The sequence below is a fragment of the Cnephaeus nilssonii genome (genome assembly GCF_951640355.1).
Source record: "Cnephaeus nilssonii genome assembly, chromosome: 18".
NCBI classification, from domain to species: Eukaryota; Metazoa; Chordata; class Mammalia; order Chiroptera; family Vespertilionidae; genus Cnephaeus; species Cnephaeus nilssonii.
The window spans coordinates 17,579,957-17,599,409 of NC_137089.1; the positions used below are offsets into that span (position 1 = coordinate 17,579,957).

The 19,453-nt window shown below is 36.1% G+C and overlaps 1 protein-coding gene across 2 annotated transcripts in view; it reads right to left on the reverse strand.

The window, feature by feature from the left end:
- ANGPT1 (angiopoietin 1) overlaps positions 1 to 19,453 on the reverse strand; it is a 250,069-nt gene that overhangs the window by 72,600 nt on the left and 158,016 nt on the right. The window contains exon 4 of one of the 2 annotated variants that reach the window (XM_079796022.1): positions 9,615 to 9,847. In XM_079796022.1, coding sequence (XP_079652148.1) covers positions 9,615 to 9,847 — 233 coding nt within the window. The remainder of the gene's footprint in view (positions 1 to 9,614; positions 9,848 to 19,453) is intronic. The other variant, XM_079796023.1, reaches the window with a different exon arrangement.

A 19,453-nucleotide genomic window follows, 5' to 3' on the forward strand; every position in this document is an offset into this window, starting at 1 on the left:
TAGACACTGCACAGGAGGTAAATTCCTTTCAGATGGTAGAATTATTCTGAGAACAGAGCCAAATGTCTCCTCAGCACTGGGAAGGAAGCAAATGCCTCATTTATCCTTTTCAGAAGTCCGGAGGACTGAAAAGAATGATCAAACGTTCCATACCACTGCAATCGGCCTCCGGGAAAGACACTAAACCAAATAATTTGGATCACTTAACTGTTTGTAGTATCAGTGATTATGTCTTTCAGATGATGTGAAAGAAGTCTTTAAAATGAACTTCATGAGAAGCTCCTTAAGATTTGAATTTGAACTTCCTACTAGAGGGAATGAAGTATAAAAACATGCTCATGTCTCAGCATTTATTTTTAACTTTCTTTAATCCTCTCTACCTTGTGTGCCTTTCTAGCCAAAACTGTTACCTGTCCTTTCACATTCAAGTTTCTGGGATGTGATAGATAACATTTCCTGCTTTTCTTCCTCTTACTCATTCTAGTCTTCGACCTACGCCATTGAGCATACACTACAACCAAATTCTCCCTAGAGAAGGTCATCCAGTTCCAAAATTCAGTTCTCAGTCTGTTTTATTTTTAATTGACTTTCTGCTTATTTGCAGTTAAGTAGATCTGACAACATTTTCTATCTGCCATATCACTGCTCACTACTAGTTTTTCTCTGATTCTGTTTTCTTTTTGGTCTGTTTTTATCTGTCGCTGAAAGAACTTCCAATTTTCTGTCTTTGATTTTACATTCTTATTATTTTCAAATGGGTTCATGATCTTAGTATGTCAAGCCTCTGAAATTGTACATAAATTTGTGTGGGTACTTGCACTAGGTAGGGAAGAAAGGTAGGCTAGTTTTCATCAGATTCTGAAATGGATCTATAAATCTCCAGATGGCTGAGTCATTACACATTTCGATGACTTCATTTGCTGCATGGCTTTACCACCTGTCTTCTCTGAGGACACACCTATCTATAGATGCAGATTGCTCTCCTGAATTTCAAATTCTGATTTCTCTACCTTTACAGATTTTAATTGTCCCACAGTTACCTCAGTCAATGTGCCCAAACTAAGCTCATTATCTTTCCTCCTTAAACTTGTTGCTTTTCACACATTGCTGATTTTAAGGATATCATCAACATCCCCTCAGTTACTCAAACCCAAAACTTGGAAGTTATGTTTAACTCTACTTCTGATAAGTCATTATTTCTTACTAGACGCCCGATGCACGAAGATTCGTGCAGAATGGGCCTTCCTTACCCTGCTGCTGGCACAGCCTTTCCTCCTTCCCACACTGCCCAGAGTCCTGGAGCGGCTGGGGCGGTGCGAAAAGCCATGGCAACAACACAAGTGTCCCACCCCTGGCCACTGGGCACCTGTGTATGCAAATTAACTTACCAGCTTTGTTGAGTTAATTTGCATACCCACTCCTGATTGGCTGGTGAATGTCACAAAGGTACGGTCAATTTACATTTCTCTCTTTTATTAGTGTAGATTTCTCTTTTATTAGTGTAGATCAGTGATGGCGAACCTATGACACGCATGTCAGCACTGACACGCGTAGCCATTCTGATGACACGCGGCCGCATGCTGAGGATGAAACATTTGCTGCTCCTGAGGATGAAACATTTGTGACTAGAGTCTTGGAGTTAGTTTTTTCCTCAAAGTGACACACTACCCGAGTTATGCTCAGTTTTTTGGCGAAGTTTGACACACCAAGCTCAAAAGGTTGCCCATCACTGGTGTAGATTGATTCTAATTCTTCTTTGCTTACAAATTCCCCCTCCACCTGCCTTTTCATTTGGCCCTATTTGATACTGACCTTATCATTTCTCTCCTAGGAGACCCTTTTGAGAATCTGATGAAAACCACCAACTCTACCTTTTCTCCCCAGCTGAGCTCTGCATATACACTGCCTTCTTCATTTTGAAGACTTAGTCATTATCTCCCCATGAAAGCCACTCTGCCTATGTTTGAATCATGGATCAATCTTTTCCAGCCATGCATCCTCACACAAACTGCTCAAGTTCTCTGTCAAATTTATAAAATTGGACCAACCATAGTAGTTTCCTCAGACTGTTGGTGTGAGGACAAACTAAATTAATAATACACAAAGCTTAAGCAATGCCTGAATCATAACAAACATTTGACAAAATCTGGAAGAAGACTCTACAGAGATGAGAGTGTGCCCTCGGTCCTTCTGTCTCTGCCACGATTTTAATGTTCTTCCTGTATGTTTTGCTAGTGCCCTGGCATCCTGGCCTCACCTCTAGCAAACAGTTACAGAGAATATAACTGTTTACCTGTCTTTCTTCCCTCCCAACTCTAGTTTCCCTGTAACCAAAGACTGAATTACATCTTTCCTCTCTTCCCAGTATTCTGAACAGTATCTGGTATATTATAGGAACTCAGAAAATATTTGTGAAATAAAAATGGATGAACACCCTTATCCCCAGAAGGAAATCTGATACAGAACATTCATTGCATAACTATTTTTTGAATGAATGGATAAATTTATGAATCATATCTTGGTATAGCAGGAGTAAGCTCCAAGCTGATTTGGACAGTAAGATAATTGTTGCACATAATTTTATGATGGAGCCTAAATACCATTTTCTTTTAAAATTTTTTCCTTCCTTTTTTATGCTTTGCTAATAATTAAATTCATGATCACATAATTTGATGTTTCCCTTGTGTATATTCAACATATGTGATGATATTTTAATCACCTATGTACATAGATGACTGGTGAATGTTTGATAGTCATTATCTTCCCCCAAAGAAGTCCAAACTTCGTTTCCATGTCATTATCAGTGTGAACTATTTAATTCCCACATTAACTGTTAGTTGCCAAAAGCATGAAGCAATCAGCTAAGCTTTGACGCTATGGTAACATTGAGAGCAATAGACAATATTTCTTTAATGGGTAATGTTCCTAAGAATAAATGTGAGCAAATGTTGGCAGTCAAAGGTTAGACAGAAATAAATGTGTTACCCGAAGTCTTGCAAAGCAGATGCAATTCAGTTTGAAATGACTGTTTGCCTAAGACACCACTATTGTTGCTTGAAACAAGAAGAAGAAAGTTTGGTGAACTATTTCAGAAAAAGTGTATATTAACTGTACTTAGCTTAAATGTATCTCATGATAAAGATGTTTTGGTAGGAGAAATTCTATGAAACTAAACAAAAATACTCCCTATACACAAAGATAGATTTATAGTTCCAGCACTGAACACATGTTCAGGGAAAGGATAAACTTCTAGCCAACACTTCTAGGCATACTTTTATCATATAACTTCAGTGAGTTATAAGCACTTCAGCAAGCATGAAAATAAAAACAATTACAATTTTTTGAGCATTTACAGTCATACATCACTTAACAACAGGAATATATTCTGTAAAATGCATCTTCCGGAGATTTTATCCTTGTGTGAACATCATAGAGTGCACTTATACAAACCTAGATGGGATAGCCTACTTACACACACAAGCTAGATGGTATAGCCTATTGCTCCCAGGCTACAAACCTGTACCGCATGTTACTGGACTGAATACGGTAGGCAATTGCAACACAATGGAAGTATTCGTGTATCTAAACATATCTGAGCATAGAAAAGGTACAGTAAAAATATGGTATAGAAGCTTTAAAATGGGACACTTGTTCAGGGCACTTACCATGAATGGACTGCGTATGACTGGAAGGTGCTCTGGTGAGTCGGTGAGTGGTGAGGGAATGTGAAGGCCTCGGACATTACTATGCTCTGCTGTGGACTTTATAAACTGTGTACACTTAGGCTGCACTAAATTTATTTAAAAAATACTTTTCCTTCTTCAATAATAAGCTAACCTTAGCTTGCTATGAGTTTTTTACTTTATATACTTTTGAATTTTTCTTAACTTTTCAACTCTTTTGTAGTAATACTGAGCTGAAAACACAAACACATTGTTCAGCTGCACAAAAGTATTTCTTTCTTTATACTCTTATTCTATAAGATTTTTCTATTTTTTTAACATGTTTATTTTTTAACTTTTAAACTTTTTATGTTAAAAACTAAAACACAGGCACACGGAGGTCTACACATGGTCAGAATCATCGAGATCACTCACTGTCTTCCACCTCCACATCTTGTCCCACTGGAAGGCCTTCAGGGTCAGTGACGTGCATGGAGCCGTCACCGCCTGTGATAACCATGCCTTCCTCTGGAACGCCTCCTGAAGGACCTGCCTGAGGCTCTTCTTGAAGAGGTGCCACTCTTTTCAGAAATAAGTCTATGGCAGTGGTCGGCAAACTCATTAGTCAACAGAGCCAAATATCAACAGTACAACGATTGAAATTTCTTCTGAGAGCCAAATTTTTTAAACGTAACCTTCTTCTAATGCCACTTCAAAATAGACTTGCCCAGGCCGTGGTATTTTTGTGGAAGAGCCACACTCAAGGGGCCAAAGAGCCGCATGTGGCTCAAGAGCTGCAGTTTGCCGACCACGTGTCTATGGTAGTTTGCTTGATTTGTTTTGTTTTTCTCATCATAGATTTACTTGTAAATAGATAATGTACCATGAACATTCCTCTCTATTAATAAAATCATTTCGGTGCTAGGGTCCGTCTTTTCAAACTTTTTAAGAAGCTTATTGTGCTCTGCAAAATCTTCTGCAAAAACCTTTCACTGCGAATTTTGGGGGTTCTTCTTTTTCTTCTCTTGCAGTTTCCCTTTTCTCTTGTGTCTCCTTCAGCCACTGCATTTCAGATCCAGTTCCTAAAACTCCTCATTAACCAGTTCCTCTGGATCCACCTCTAGGAGATCCTTGATGCCATCCTAATCCACACCCAGGATGAAGTGTCTGCCATCGAAATCACAGCCTTGTTGATTTTTGCAATCTTTTAATCCATGGCAAATCCTTTCAAGTCATGAATGAACCTTTTCAGTGTCTTTTTCCACATGCCATTCATACTCTTTGGTGACATCACCCCAGGCCCAAGCAAGGATCTTGATGCAGTCATAAATGTAGTAATCCTTCCACAATTGCGTCTGTGTCTTCCTCAGTTGCAACAATAGCTTAGGCAAAGGTTCTCCTTTAAAGCTGCCATAATTCCTTGATCCATTGGTTGGATCAAAGAGGTGGCGTGTAGAGGGATAACAAAACCACTTTGATATTGGGATAAAGATCCTCAATAAAAGAAAAATGTCTGGAAATATTATCAACAATAAGCACAATCTTAAACAGTATGTTATTCCACAAACTGTACTTTCCATTTTACTAGCATAGCAATCCAGGAGGACACCCTGGAGGAAGGACTGGGTCATGTAAGACTTCTTATCCTCCTATAGCACACTGGCAATATGTGCTTATTGATATGCTTGAAGGCCCTGGGTTCTTACTGTGCCTAATCAAAAGGGTGTCTATTTGTAGCCTGCAACGTTGTCCCCAAGCAAGACGGTTATCATGTCCTTAAAAACCTTGAAACCGGGTATTGGCTTGGCTTCTTTATGAATAAAAGTCTTTTATACATCCATTTTCAGAACAGGGAAGTTTCACCCATATTGAATATTTGCTCTGGCAAGTAATTTTCCTCCACAGTCAGCTTATCTGGAGTTTCCAAACATTCTTCAGCTGCCTTCACATCAGCACTCGCAGACTCACCACTCACTTGCACATTATTTAATAAATAATGATTCTTGAGTGGTTCAAACTACCCAGAGCTAGCAGTAAATTCAATATCATAGTCAGGTCCAGCCTCTTCTTTCAACAATCTTTCTGCTTTGGCTGTGATCATCATGGAGCTTAAAGAGACATGCTTCTGTGTCTAGTCTCCAATCCAGATCATTAGAAGTTTCTCCATGTCTCATACAGGCCCTTCTTGAATTTTTATTAGTCTTGTTGCCTTCAATGAAGTAGATCCTTTGATAACTTCTGTCATTTTATTCTTGTTCTTGGAGATTGTAGATATGGTAGAATCGGACATGCCTAACCGGTGAGCATTACCCATAGTTGATTTTCCACTTTTGTAATCCTTATTCACTATTAATTTCATTTCTATGTCAATCACTCAATGTGGCCTCTTAATGGCAAAATGAGCAGTAGATTTTGAAGCTTAGAGGTTATGATGAATCAAACAACATGAGATCAAATCAAGCACACAAAAAAAAACAATACAATCAGGAGACCCCATAAACATTAGATGTATGAGGCTACTGCCGGTATAAACCAACATACTATTTTATAGCAAACTTTTTTATAAGTAAAAAGAGTACACTCTAAAATAACAATTAAAAATATAGTATAGTAAATACATATGCCTGTAGCACAGTCATTTGTTAATCATTATCAAGTATTCTGTCATGTACATAATTACATGTGGTATACTTTATATGACCAGCATCACCACAAACATGAATATTGTGTTGCACTAGGATGTAGGAATATTTCAGCTCCATTATGACCACAGTCATATATGTGGTCCATTGTTGACTGAAACATCATTATGCAGCACATAACTACACCATAGTTAGGCACTATTTATGGATAGGCAGTGTTTATATAAACCTCTTCTAATTCTTATTACAAACTCATCAGTTGTGTGTTATGATCCCATTTTAGAGATAAGAAAACTGAGGTTAAAAGAAGGTGCTTAGATGATACTAGTCTGGCATTCTAGAGCATTGTATTCAGATATTTTCCATGAAAAAATTTACTTATAGATAGCACTTAATAAATTTGTATTTAATTGAATCTTGTCACTTGGAGGGGAAGAAAGGTACTACAGATTAATAAGTCTCTTTGCTTTCATATGCAGTATCTAATATAATACTTTCCCTATCACTGTGAAATAGACCAATTTTACTGACTTTATAAGTGATGAAACGGTTTCATAATAGTTAAATTAGTTGCCAAGGACAGAAAAAACTCCAAAAAAATCTTCCTTGCCTTGTATTACATTCAGGCTGTCTCCATAAATAACTGAGTCAAGTTGGAACTAGAGGACCCTTAGGGTCAATTAAAATTTTTGGCTTTTTGGATTAAAACACAGTTCATGATGTTTTTGGAAAAACTTTCAAAAGCCTACTCTTCAAATTTTAAAAATACACATTTTGGAAAATTGATGCATTTATTGTGATGTAATGATTTAGACACACTTTAATATATTTAAATTTAAAAACAGAATATTTACATATAATCTTTCGATAAATAATAAATCCATTTGATAAACGAATTTTTTGTCATAAAAGTAGGGAAAGGTTTTACTTATGTGTTTAGAATTAGAATAAAATAAAAGTTAATTTTAGTAACTGATATTTAGCCAGCATTATGCTATTAGTCATTTAAAATTTACCATAACTAAAGATAATGGTGCCAGTGAAAATAATGATATATAAAGAATTAAAATCTTGATGGAAGCCTTAGTGAGAATCACTTTCCATTTTGTCTCTTATGAGTTCTTAAATAACCAAATATTTAGTTAGAATACTTAATTGTGGGATTTAAAAAAAGATTAACAAGAAACAAATAAAATCTGTGATTATGAGAATTAGAAAATAGGGCAATAGGCTTACATTAAAATCACAAGTCCTGTAGCTAAATCAGAATTTATTTTAGAATTTTATCATTAAAAAGAAAATAAATATTTAGAGGCCTGAAGTATTAGATGATTTCTGACTCTATTATTATATTTTTAATATGTTATATCATAGAATAGACACAGTTATTTTTCTTAGACCCTGAGTAGATGTTATTTATTTTAGGATTGTATCATTAAAAAGAAAATAAATATTTAGAGGTGTGAAGTATTAGATGATTTCTGTCTCTATTATTATATTTTTAATGTGTTATATCATAGAATAGACACGGTTACTTTCCTCAGACCCTGAGCATCTATCAGAAGTGCCATCATAACTGTTCAATAAATGTTTCTCAAATTGAACAGATGTTTGGCTGCCTGATGTTGCATCCAAACTCCAAACCTAGCCAGGAATTTTAATTTTGAAGTCATCCCCCAGCTTCTAAAAGTTTAAAGTCACATTTATTAGACAAATACTCAGAGAAGAAGTAAAGTTATGATAAGTAGGCAGACATATGAGCTCTGTGAGAATCACCAGGGCCTGATATTTCTAACATCATGAAAAAAACAGAACTACTTAACTCCATGTGCTTTAAGTCTCAGGATGATAAGAAAAATATGTTTTCAATCTTTCCCCAAATGTATTCAGTTCAATATGAGAATAGATATGTCTCATATTAATACTTAATTTCTAAATACTCATGAGCTCTATTAAAATTCCCTGGCAAAATCCTACCATGCTTTCCTTCCAGTGGGCTCTCACTCAAGGTTTTGGCAGGCTCGGACTCATTAGCAGGTTTTTCCTTCCCAGTCTCATTTCTGAGCACACCCTAACGGAGCTCTGGGAACTCACTGTTTAAAGATATTCTTTACAGAGAGTGGAAAAGGTATGTGTTGACTATCTAAAGGAGATATAACTCAAGGTAATGGAGTATAATAGAGAAATGTGAAAAGTCTTTAAAACAAGTTCACAATATATAGAGTTATCCTCTGCATCCATATCTATGCACAAAAGTATGGAATTGAGCTAAGTTTTCATAGAGCTGAAGTCCACTATTAAATTAAAGGAGCCCCCACTTTGTGTCTAGTGCATATGCACACTGAACCATTACATGAGTGGTCCCCTAAGCCATAGCTTCATAACAATCATAACTTTCAGATGTAAGTGGTGTTCTCTTTCACTCATCACCATTTACCATTCCAACCACTCTGGGAAAGACTGATTAGCAAGCAAAACTTCAGAAGATGACCTTAAGCTCCAAATTTTGAAGAGCTCTTCTGAGGCTAAGGAGAGGTTCTGCTTGAAGTGGATAAGTACACACAGCCACTGAGTCAATAATTGTTGGGTGGATGGATGGACAAAGGGATGGATGAGACATGGGCTTGCAATATTTCCAATGGTTAAATAGCTCCAGATATTCTAATGATATTGAAAATTTTATTTCCACTGTCAGAAAGACACCTCAGAATAAATACGCCCAGATGCCCTGGTTAGGTCTTTTCCATACACAACTAAGCATTAGTGATACAGATTTTATAAAATGTTAATAAAGACTTTTAGTAACATAAATTCTTGTCCCCTCATAATAGTTTTTAGGAACATCTAAATCTCCCTTTCTTTACAGGCAACTCTCCCCCCCCCATCCACAAAATAATTAATATTAGCTTTAAAATGGGAATCCTCCTGAAACTGTACACTGTTACCTAATATTTAACACTGGCTAATTTCTGTACTATATAATTGTCTAACACCCCAACACCAAATATTTGTCTGTGACAGTGTCATAAATTTTATTTAAGGCTAAAAAAGACCAAGAGAGAAAGAAGGAACTAGAAAGTTCTTTTAGAAAGATATCATGAATTCAAAAATTCAAGCTTATGAAAACTTGCTCTGAAGTTAAAAATATGAGAACATTGTCAGTGCAAACTTTGTAAGATGCTTCTAAAAATAAAGTTATTTTGCTGCTTTTACACAACAATCAATGCAACACAGAAAGTTATATTGAATATGTACTTGCTCCATATAAAATAACATATTTAGTACCCCAAAGTGAGAAAGAAATTCTTACCACCTTCTTTAGTGAACAGGTTGACGAGGTTATGCACTGTGTCTGTCAGCTCCAGCTGCTGCTTCTGAAGGACACTGTTGTTGGTGGTCGCTCTATTCAGCTGCTTCCCAAGTTCCTGGATTATATATGTTTGCCGAGTAACCAAGGTTTGGAGAGTCTCCTTCTCTTCCCTTAAGGTGTCCAACTCTTCCTTGTGCTTTCCCTCCAATTCTGAGATTTTATGTTCTAATAAACTATAAGGAAATGAAGAAAAGATTTAGTTTTAAAAATGCTATACAAAAAATTGTGATTCCCACTAGTGCCTGACTTTATCTACACTAATAAAAGAGTAAGATGAAAATTGACCATACCTTTGTGACGCCCACCAGCCAATCAGAAGTGAGTATGCAAATTAACCCAACAAATATGACGGGTTAATTTGCAGAGTGGATGCAGGCGTTCCACACAGCCCTAGCTGCTCCGGGCCTCTGGGCAGCGTGGGAAGGCAGAAAGGTGGCTTCGGGCTGGAGCGAAAAGGCAGCTCCGGCTGAAGTGAAGGTGGTGCTGGCAGCCAGGGGAAGGAAGGCCCATTCTTGCACAAATCTTTGTGCACTGGGCCTCTAGTTTAGTTATAAATCTTAATTAGATTTTTCACTATAGAAATATTTTGTGAGAGATTCACAATATGCATATCTGTATATTAAGTATATAATAGAAGTGACATGTCAAATGAAGAATTCTTAGACCAATTGTTGTCAGAGTAATTTTTGTTTCCTAACTATAATTTATATCCTGGGGTTTATCTTATATCCAGGGTAGCTGACTTGGACCCAAACAATTACAGTCTGGACAAACTGTATGTAGTTTGACTTTCATTAAGGCAATAGTTCTAATAAGAGAGAGAAAAAGTCCAGGAAAAAGTATGAACAAAACATAGAAACTATTTTTTACTTACTTTGCTTCATTCATTTGGGATTCTTAAAATATTAACAGTGATTAAATTTCACAACAGTTCTGTGGGCTCAGGGAAGAGTATATCCAAGTAGAAACCACGTGACCAGAGAATAAGCTATGTAAAATCACAATGAGTTAGACTGATTGGGATTTTTGATACCTGCTCCACTATCAACTTACTTTATCTTTCAACCTAAGGTTCACAATGAGCCCTAAAAACACCACAAATTTCAAAACCACCACATAAATGGTTCCAAAAAGAAAGACCACCAGCTGGTGGCCTGGTCTTACAAAAGGACCTGAGATGTTTTGCTCAGGGCGATGCAGTCTTCCACTGAGAACCTTCTCTCGGGCTCTTCAGAGGATACCCCCCTTGCAGATTGCACATTAAAATGACAGTGAATGCAGAAGCACTCCTGGACCCTAGCAACTGACTGGAAATGAAAAGCATTTACAGTTTATAGAGTGTATAATGTACTGGTATTCCTTAGAGGAAAAGCCTTATTCCGTTTTCTCAGTTCTGTTTTCAGAAGGTTCCACCAGTTGTTAGTTTACAAGGTGTTATTCAAATGTAACATACCAGACTGGGCACTTAATTTACCTTGGAGAAATATAGCACTGAATCATTTCTATAAGTTTTCATAAAAGGGACACTAGGGAGTGTTTTAAATTTAATACTTAAATAATAAAACAGAGCATGTTTGAAGAGCCGAATTTTCCAACTCCATGTACTGGGAGATGAGCTGGAAGGTCTGATGAACTTTCACACAGATTAAGTGTGAAGATGAGAACTGCTCATGGGCATTCTAGATCTTTGCCAGCAAATCTGTCCTTGAAGAGGATGCGGCCCAGAATGTGACAGGAATTCGGCCTGTTGAACCAAGGCTGAAAAACACCTGGATGCTTCTGAGTATAAGACCCTATTAATTTACAGCACCTTTGGTACCCTTCCCAGATTCCCAGATGAAAATTTTGCATTGAGACCTGGGAAGGGCAGCTCTGTGACTTGTGCAAGAAAAGCAAAGCCAGGCCTCTATTCTGAGTTGCATTCCTTCTACAGAACAACAGTGAAAGGTGCTCAACCCTGACTGAGCCTTAAGCAAATTCGATATAGTGATTTGGGGAAAATATGATGATCATTAATATCTTTTTAAATGTTCTTTTGGAAATGAAAAATTTAGGTAAGGAAATCAGAGTAAGATGAAAGACCATATCTCTGAGGAGTAGGTACGATCCAGAGCCTTTTAGCATTTTCTTCTGTGTCAATACTTGCTGCTGGAGAACTTGGTGGTTGAAAAACAAAACAAACAAAAAATATTTCTAATGGCTAAGTGATTAGTGTACGTCTGCGGATGTCAGAAGAGGTTTTCTTTGTGCCCATTAATATTTGGCCTTCAGATCTGAGAATTAACCATAATTCATTCTCAGTTTATTTTTAAAAATTATTTTCATTTCTCCTAAGACAATGATAAGATAGAAGATGTCCATAATATAGAGTCAATTGACTTATAAGAAAATTGTCTTTTAAATTCAGAAGTTATAGTATACTACCAAGAAACCTCAGAATTAACTATTAAAATGATGATACTCTAAAGATCAAAATGTGAATGCTATAGTCATATAATACTACATAAAAATTCTAAATTACTATTTTGTTCCTGAAGTAAGATGAGCATTGGCCTTTTAGTCTTCCTACTCAGTAGGTAACATTCTGGTTTGGAAAATAACACGCTATAGTTATAACTTGTATTTATTACTCTCTAAGTGCCAATAGTGTTCTCAGCACTATGCAAAATGTAAAATGAGACTATTATTCCTATTCTAAGGGTTTATTTTTAGAGAGAAAACCTCAAATAAAGCAACAGATGCTATAAGAAACTTCAATTTCAGACATAATACTATAAAAAACATTTGCACCAATGTTTTTCCACTACCTACTTTGGATGCATTTCTTGCTCATCAAGAGGACATATGAAGATGGCCACTATCTGAGATGTCAAGAAAGGAGTTTTGTTTTTCAGGATAATTTGGAAAGAGCTGTGAATAGAAAGTTCGTCAAAGAAGTCCTGGTGCCAAAGAAAACAATTCTGGACACTGATTTGTGGAAGAATATCCATTCCCTAAGTAAAAAGAGTATACATTTAGTATGCTGGAAGGAACATTAGTTTCCACAATTCACTAAACAACCTTTAATGCACCATGACTACCAGGTATCAATAGACGTCAATATAGCTGCTATCTTAAAACAGCTATTCATGTAAAGAAGGGGTTGCTCATACAGGCAGGAAGCCTGCTCTGCATCACAGACATGGCACAGAATTTGAAATGAAATATATGCATAAAATAATATGCATGGAAACCTATGACAATGTTTTCCATATGGCAGGTCTTACCAGTTATTTATCTCTTCCCATTATTTTCTCATCTCATTTCTTCATTTGGAATTCCTTTAATAACTTTTGTACTCTAGCAATTCTCTACTAACCTTGTTTGTTAGGTGTAACCTTTATAATAATAACTTTTTAGAGTTCTTCAGGCAAGACTGATCTCTTCTTGACCCTTCCATTTTCTTTGATACTGCTTGTCCCTCCCTTCTGTCTTCTCTTTATATTTGGCTTCCAAAAAACTATTTGTTTTTGATACTTCTCATCCATTGGCTATTATCTACTTGGGAAGTCAGCCCTTCCTCTTCACTATTTCCAAAATGGTTTGAATCCAACACTTTCTTGCCAGAAAAATGCATATGCTATCTCTTCTTACTAATTACGTTGTTGTAATATACCATTATAGTTGTGTAGTATTTTAAAACTCTTATCTACTTTAATTCTGAAAGCAATATAGAGATACGGAGTGAGTAGCTATTACAAGCCCCAGTTTATAGGTAATAATCTAAACACTTTGTCCAAAACTGTGCACATATTGTGTCAGAACCAAAATAAAAAGCTATGTCTTCTAACTCATCAAATTAGAAATCTACCCACAACATCCCAGTGCTGGGACAACTAGCATTCGAGTCACATCTCTTTGATAATATAAGCTCTACCTTTTTCCACCAATTTAGGGTTTTTTATTGATTAAGATATTACATATGTGTCCTTATGCCCCCATTGTGCCCCTCCCATTCATGCCCTCACCCCCTTGGTGTCTGTGTCCATTGGTTATGCTTATATGCATGCATACAAGTCCTATGGTTGATCAAACCTCAGAGGGAAGGTAGGGGAGGGTGGGGGTGAGGGGGAGAGATCACTCATTTACATTTTATGAGGAATCAAGGCATCACCTTTACATCATCTCCTTATTATTTGCTGCTTCCGTCTGGTTATTCTGGGAGTTTGCTTTCACAATATTTCAACATTTCCACCTTTCACACGTATAAAAAAACAAACGTCTTGACCAAGTCAGGTTTTCTTTTTAATCTCAACTGTCATTTTCTTAAACACCACTCTGCCTTAATAGCTCTGCCATTAAATTAAATTTTCTTACTCAATATATCGATCATATCCCATTTTGTCCTGAAGCCTTTTATTGGTTCTCTCACATTTTCCCTATTCACCTCAGATAGGCATAAACACCTCTATATATAAATGTCAATCTGAAGGACATTACAGCTCCAGTGTCCTAAAATTAGATAAGCAAAGGCATATTTTCTGTGATGATGGCCTTTAGCAGAACGTTTAGTTTAGGTTTATATGTATAATCCAAAACCTGATGCTGATTCCAAACTCCAGTTTGCTGTTTTCTAGAGTACATTCCGTATTTTTATCGGTTAAGAGTTTCAGTGTTAAGTTTTTGAGAAGCCTAGATTAAATAAACACTTTTTTATTAAGATGCATTTTTTAGAATTAGTGTTCCATGGAACAGCAACTTAAGGAACTGTGCCCTTATATCTTAATATACAAATCAAGCTACAAATGCAAAGACAGAGTTTCTCACAGGATTCTCAGTACTTCCTGTTTCCCATCTTTCTGCAAACACTTTGAGAAGAGACATATATAGGATTTTGGCACTTCACTTCTAGCTTGAGGCAGAGGTGCACTTTAATGAAGAATAAAATAAACAAAATGATCTAGGTCTTGAACCTCAGCAAAGGGTTCTAATTGAGTGTATACAAAGCCTTACTTAAAGTTTTTGGTTAACTTTTCCTCCTCAGTCCACAGCTTGCCCCCTCCCACATATCTTATTGGAAATATTTCAAATCATTGAACACATCTTGAAGCTTTCACAGAAAAAGCTCTCCCTTTCAAATTGTTTCCCACAATAGAGTTCTTAACATAGCAGCCAGTGAATTCATAGCGGTGACAGCTGCCTAAGCTCTATGTGTGTAAATATAGCTCTTAGACAAGGGGGAAGATGTGAAAATATAGAAATCTTCCCATTTTATCTGTCTGAACCTACTTACAGATGTTTCCATTTTTAACTTTTATTTTGAAAATGTAATGTCAACTTGTGTTGCAAATAGGATTTTAAAAAGTGATTATTTCTTGTTCATTCAAAGAAGGGTATATAGTAAATTCAGATTAAATTTATACTTTCAATTTATACTTGTACAAAGCAAATTCTCTCTAAAAATATGAAGTTTATTATTGTGATTCAAATGAGGACAGAAGTACAGATTAGTACAAGTGAACATTGGCAGATAAATGTTTTAAAGTTTTGGAGTAAATAAGGATAAGTTAAATATGTTGTAGAAGCCAGTAATCAAGAAGAAAATAAAAGATACACTTCATGGCATAAAAATGTATATTTCTATAAAAATAGCTTGGACAATAAATGACTGATTAGAGAAAATATTTCCTACATACACGAAAAACTTTAGCATTCATTACAGAGCTTATATGAGTTAATAAAGCAAAGATAATGCTAGTCAGAGATAAAGAAATGCAAATGGTCGTAAATGTGAAAAGACACACAAGCTAACCTCTCAGATAGACAAGATTAATAAAATGGCTAGCAAGGTTTGGAGAAATTAGAAAGCTTACACGTACTTGTGGAGAATGTAAATTTATAGTACATCTATGGCAATGAGTGAGGAATATCTGTATATAGTTACATGTGTAATATATTCATGATAGATTTTTATGAAGTAGAAATAAACTCAGCATTTAAAAAATAGTTACAATCTACACATATGCATCATATAAATATGTACTTATGTATGTGTGCAATTGTGTAGGGGTGTGTGTCTGTGAAAACACACATAAATATGTATGCTCTACTAATATATACTTACGCATTATCTTAGCATTCATAGAAAAAGTCTGAAAGAATAAGCACCAAACTGCTAATCTGTTGATGATTCTTTGCAGGGGTTGGTGGTGATGGAGGTATGGAATTAGGGAGACTTCGATTTTCAATTGTTACACTTCCATATAATTTAATGTTTAAATCAAGTGTGTTACTTTTTTATTAATCAGAGATATGTGGTAAATAGTAATGAATCTAGGATGGTCTGGGAAGATGCTGTCTAGAGATTTAAAAATTGGGCTGAATTATGAACCTCAGAATGTGGGGTGATAATTTTAGGTGCCATGCAATGGGCTTTTGGGGATGCAGAATAATGGTTAAAACACCATCTCTATTTTATCTAAGTTAAAAACAATTAATATATTTATGATATTTAATGTAAACTATGTGATTTGTATTTTTCATAAAATATATTTTTCAGCTGTGTGTGTGTGTGTGTGTGTGTGTGTGTGAGTGTACAGAGAATGACATTTGTTGGGATAGAGCTACTGGAACATTTACCACTTCATCATTCATTCAAAACAGCATTTGATACTATATATACTTTCTGTAGAGAATTGTGCCTGAGAGCATGAAGACAAAGACAAATAAAACACAATCTCTGTGTTCTGGAAGTTCACACCCTAATAGTAGAGAGATAGATAAACACGCACACATATTACAACGTGATGGGATAAGTGAAATAATGGGGAAAAAACAAGGTACAGTGTTATCACATAAGTTGTCATGAATAAGTCTATTTGGCAGAGTCAGAGGAGGGTTCTTGGAGGGGATAACATCTGCAGTAACATCTGACTTTGAAGGGTGGGCAGAAATTTGTGAGTTGAATAAAGAACTGCAGGACATTCCAGATCAAGTGAAACATTATTTCTGAAATAACATCAAACCTCCAGTGTGATACTAACAACTGGCATAATTCACACTTACCGTGTGCGCCAGGCACTGTTGTCAGTGCATTATATGCATTAACTCAACCTCTCATCAAGCCCATGTACTACTATTTTCATCACCCTTATGTTACAAATTAGGAAAGTAAAGCACAGAGAGTTTAAGTAACTTGCTGAAAGTCACACAAATAATATGTAGCAGAATCGGTTTTAACAGGATCAAGGGAAAGTGAAATTCAGGCAGTTTGGCCTCTGAGCTCATACTCTTTGCTGTCAGATCATACTTTATAAAATTTAAGAAGGCCTGTGGATGTGAGGCTGTAAAATTGGGATTATAATGATCAAGGACTAGGTTCTATGCTAAAGAACTTGAGCTTTCCTCAGTCAGTCCAGAGAATCATTAGGGAGTTGGCAGATGCTGTCTAGAGATTTAAAAGTTGGGCGGAATTAGTGTGTGGGGTACTTAAACAAAAGGGGGAAGTAATCCAACATGTGTTTTGAAAAGAAGGCTGTGGCAGAGCTCTGGGTGACAGGTTTGAGAGGCAGTAAGCCTTACCGCAAAGGCTAAGAAAAGAATTAATAGGAGTTTGATCTAAGACACAGTCAGTGGAAACAGAAAGAACAGGATGAATTGGAAAAATATTTAGGAGATGCAACTGACAGCACCAGCAGTCGTTACTGAGTTGTGAGGAATCAGGGCAATGAAAGAATTAAGAAGGCCCTTAGATTTCTAGTTTGGTTCAGAATTGTTCCACTGACACATCATAATGTTAACAAAATTTAAATTAAAAAAGTTATATGCATTAAATTCATTTTTAAAAGCATGAGAGGAGGAAAAAAATATATTCTATTAAATCAGTATCTGTAGGTGTTCCATTTAGGATGTATAGAAGAGAATAGCATAAATTTAAATACTTTTCCTTGATCCCTTCTATCTACAACTAACATAATTCAACCTAATTTAATGCTAGAAGTTAGAAAGACCAGTATTTTGTGAAGAACTTATCAAATGGAAGATAGCTTTAATGAATAAGACTGTGATTTAACATTTCATTTTTTTGGTTAGATTAAGGACTAAAAAAATCAATATTTTATTATGCCATTGCAATGCATTGTTTGTAAGGTATAACTCAGTATCTTAAGTTATACATACTTCAATCACTTAAATTAATTAACATAATAACTTTCCATAAACTCCAGCTAGAAGATAGATGAGGCTTGTCAAAGAAGTTCCGTAAATTCCCAAGGTAAAATAAATAGTTTATATTTCCTACTCCAGTATTAGGAGGAATAAATAATGATCTATAAAGGAATAGGCCAAAAACAACTGGCCTACTCCTTTCCTCAAATTTATATTTGTTTGTGTTAAGAGGATAACTTGACAACCACATCAATTAATCCTGAAGCTGCATCATGTTGGAAAAATATTTTTCTATTAAGACAAAGAGTCATCATGCACTTGAACCCTAATGCTGTCATATACTAACTGTTTGGTCACAGGCAAGTTACTTGACCTATGTGAACTCCAATTTCTTTATACATAAAATGGGAATAATAATAAATGCTTTGAAGAATTAGTTGGAGGAATTAGCATGCTTACACTATGTTAATACACCTGGCACAGATGTTCACCTGATATTAGATAGCTGGGCAGCAGATAGTTTTGCTAAAATTATGTCAGAATGACCATCACATGTGTAGTTACACTTCACTCTGGATGTTCCTACTAAATATTTTCCTAGTCCTCACTCTGCTTATTAAACACAAGTATCAAGAAAATCCAAATGTTCCATCTTTGTATACATGAAATGTTGATGTCCCTTCCTGTTATAGCCGAGAGAGGCAGAAGAATTTCTTCTGGAATATATTTTCACCTGGCTATGCTCCCACATTGGAAGAAGTTGGGATTAAGTTAGAGATGGGCAGATGCTTTGAAACCTGGTCAGTTGACCAAACCTTTAGACCAAAAGATCTATTTATATATTTGGTTCAGCTGAAGGAATTTGCATTATGGCATCTTTCCCTGCTCACCCCTCTTTTCCATTGTTTTGAGCAGAAGTGGGCAGGAAACATACTGGAGGGATCTAATAGAAGTTGACAATTATGTGTCACATTCTGTGGTCAAACCAACCCTCTATGTGTAAGGTGAATATTAATGCTTCCCATTGCTTGAGTTCTTGGTTGTATAATTGCAATTATATGGGCCAGTTACTCATCTCTTACTTCCAAGTGCTGTTTCCTTGAGGTAAGAAACAAAACCAAGTTTGGAATTAGCATCCAACAAAAGAAAAAAGATCCTAAAGAAAACAAACTGGAATGAAGCTTCTTGGTGTCACCACCACTAGACTGTTAGGAAAACAAATAGTAGAAAAAAAATGTTGTTAATTGTATTCCTGCTTTGTGCCTTTTGCCATTTCGGGGATAAAGAAGTGAATCTAAGGAGGCCCAAAACCCATTTTCAACCTTACAAGTGATGCATTTAATTTGTCAGGATGTAAATCAGCAGGACCTCTCAGCATGATCATGTAGTATAATCCTGTTCATAAAATATTCCTCCTTGTTTTGCCAAAGAAGCAGTGCCCCTTCCCAAGGGCCAGCTCACCCAAATGGCAGCTACCGCCCCATCCGACTCAAACTGGTAAGTCACTCACCCAGACACAACCGCTGACATTCCCTGGGGAGGAAGCAAGGCTTAATTTAGATAATCCCCTTTGCAAAGTGTATTAGCTGATCCAAACCAGACCTGGCTGTCTGAAGGCATGTTGTTCCTACATT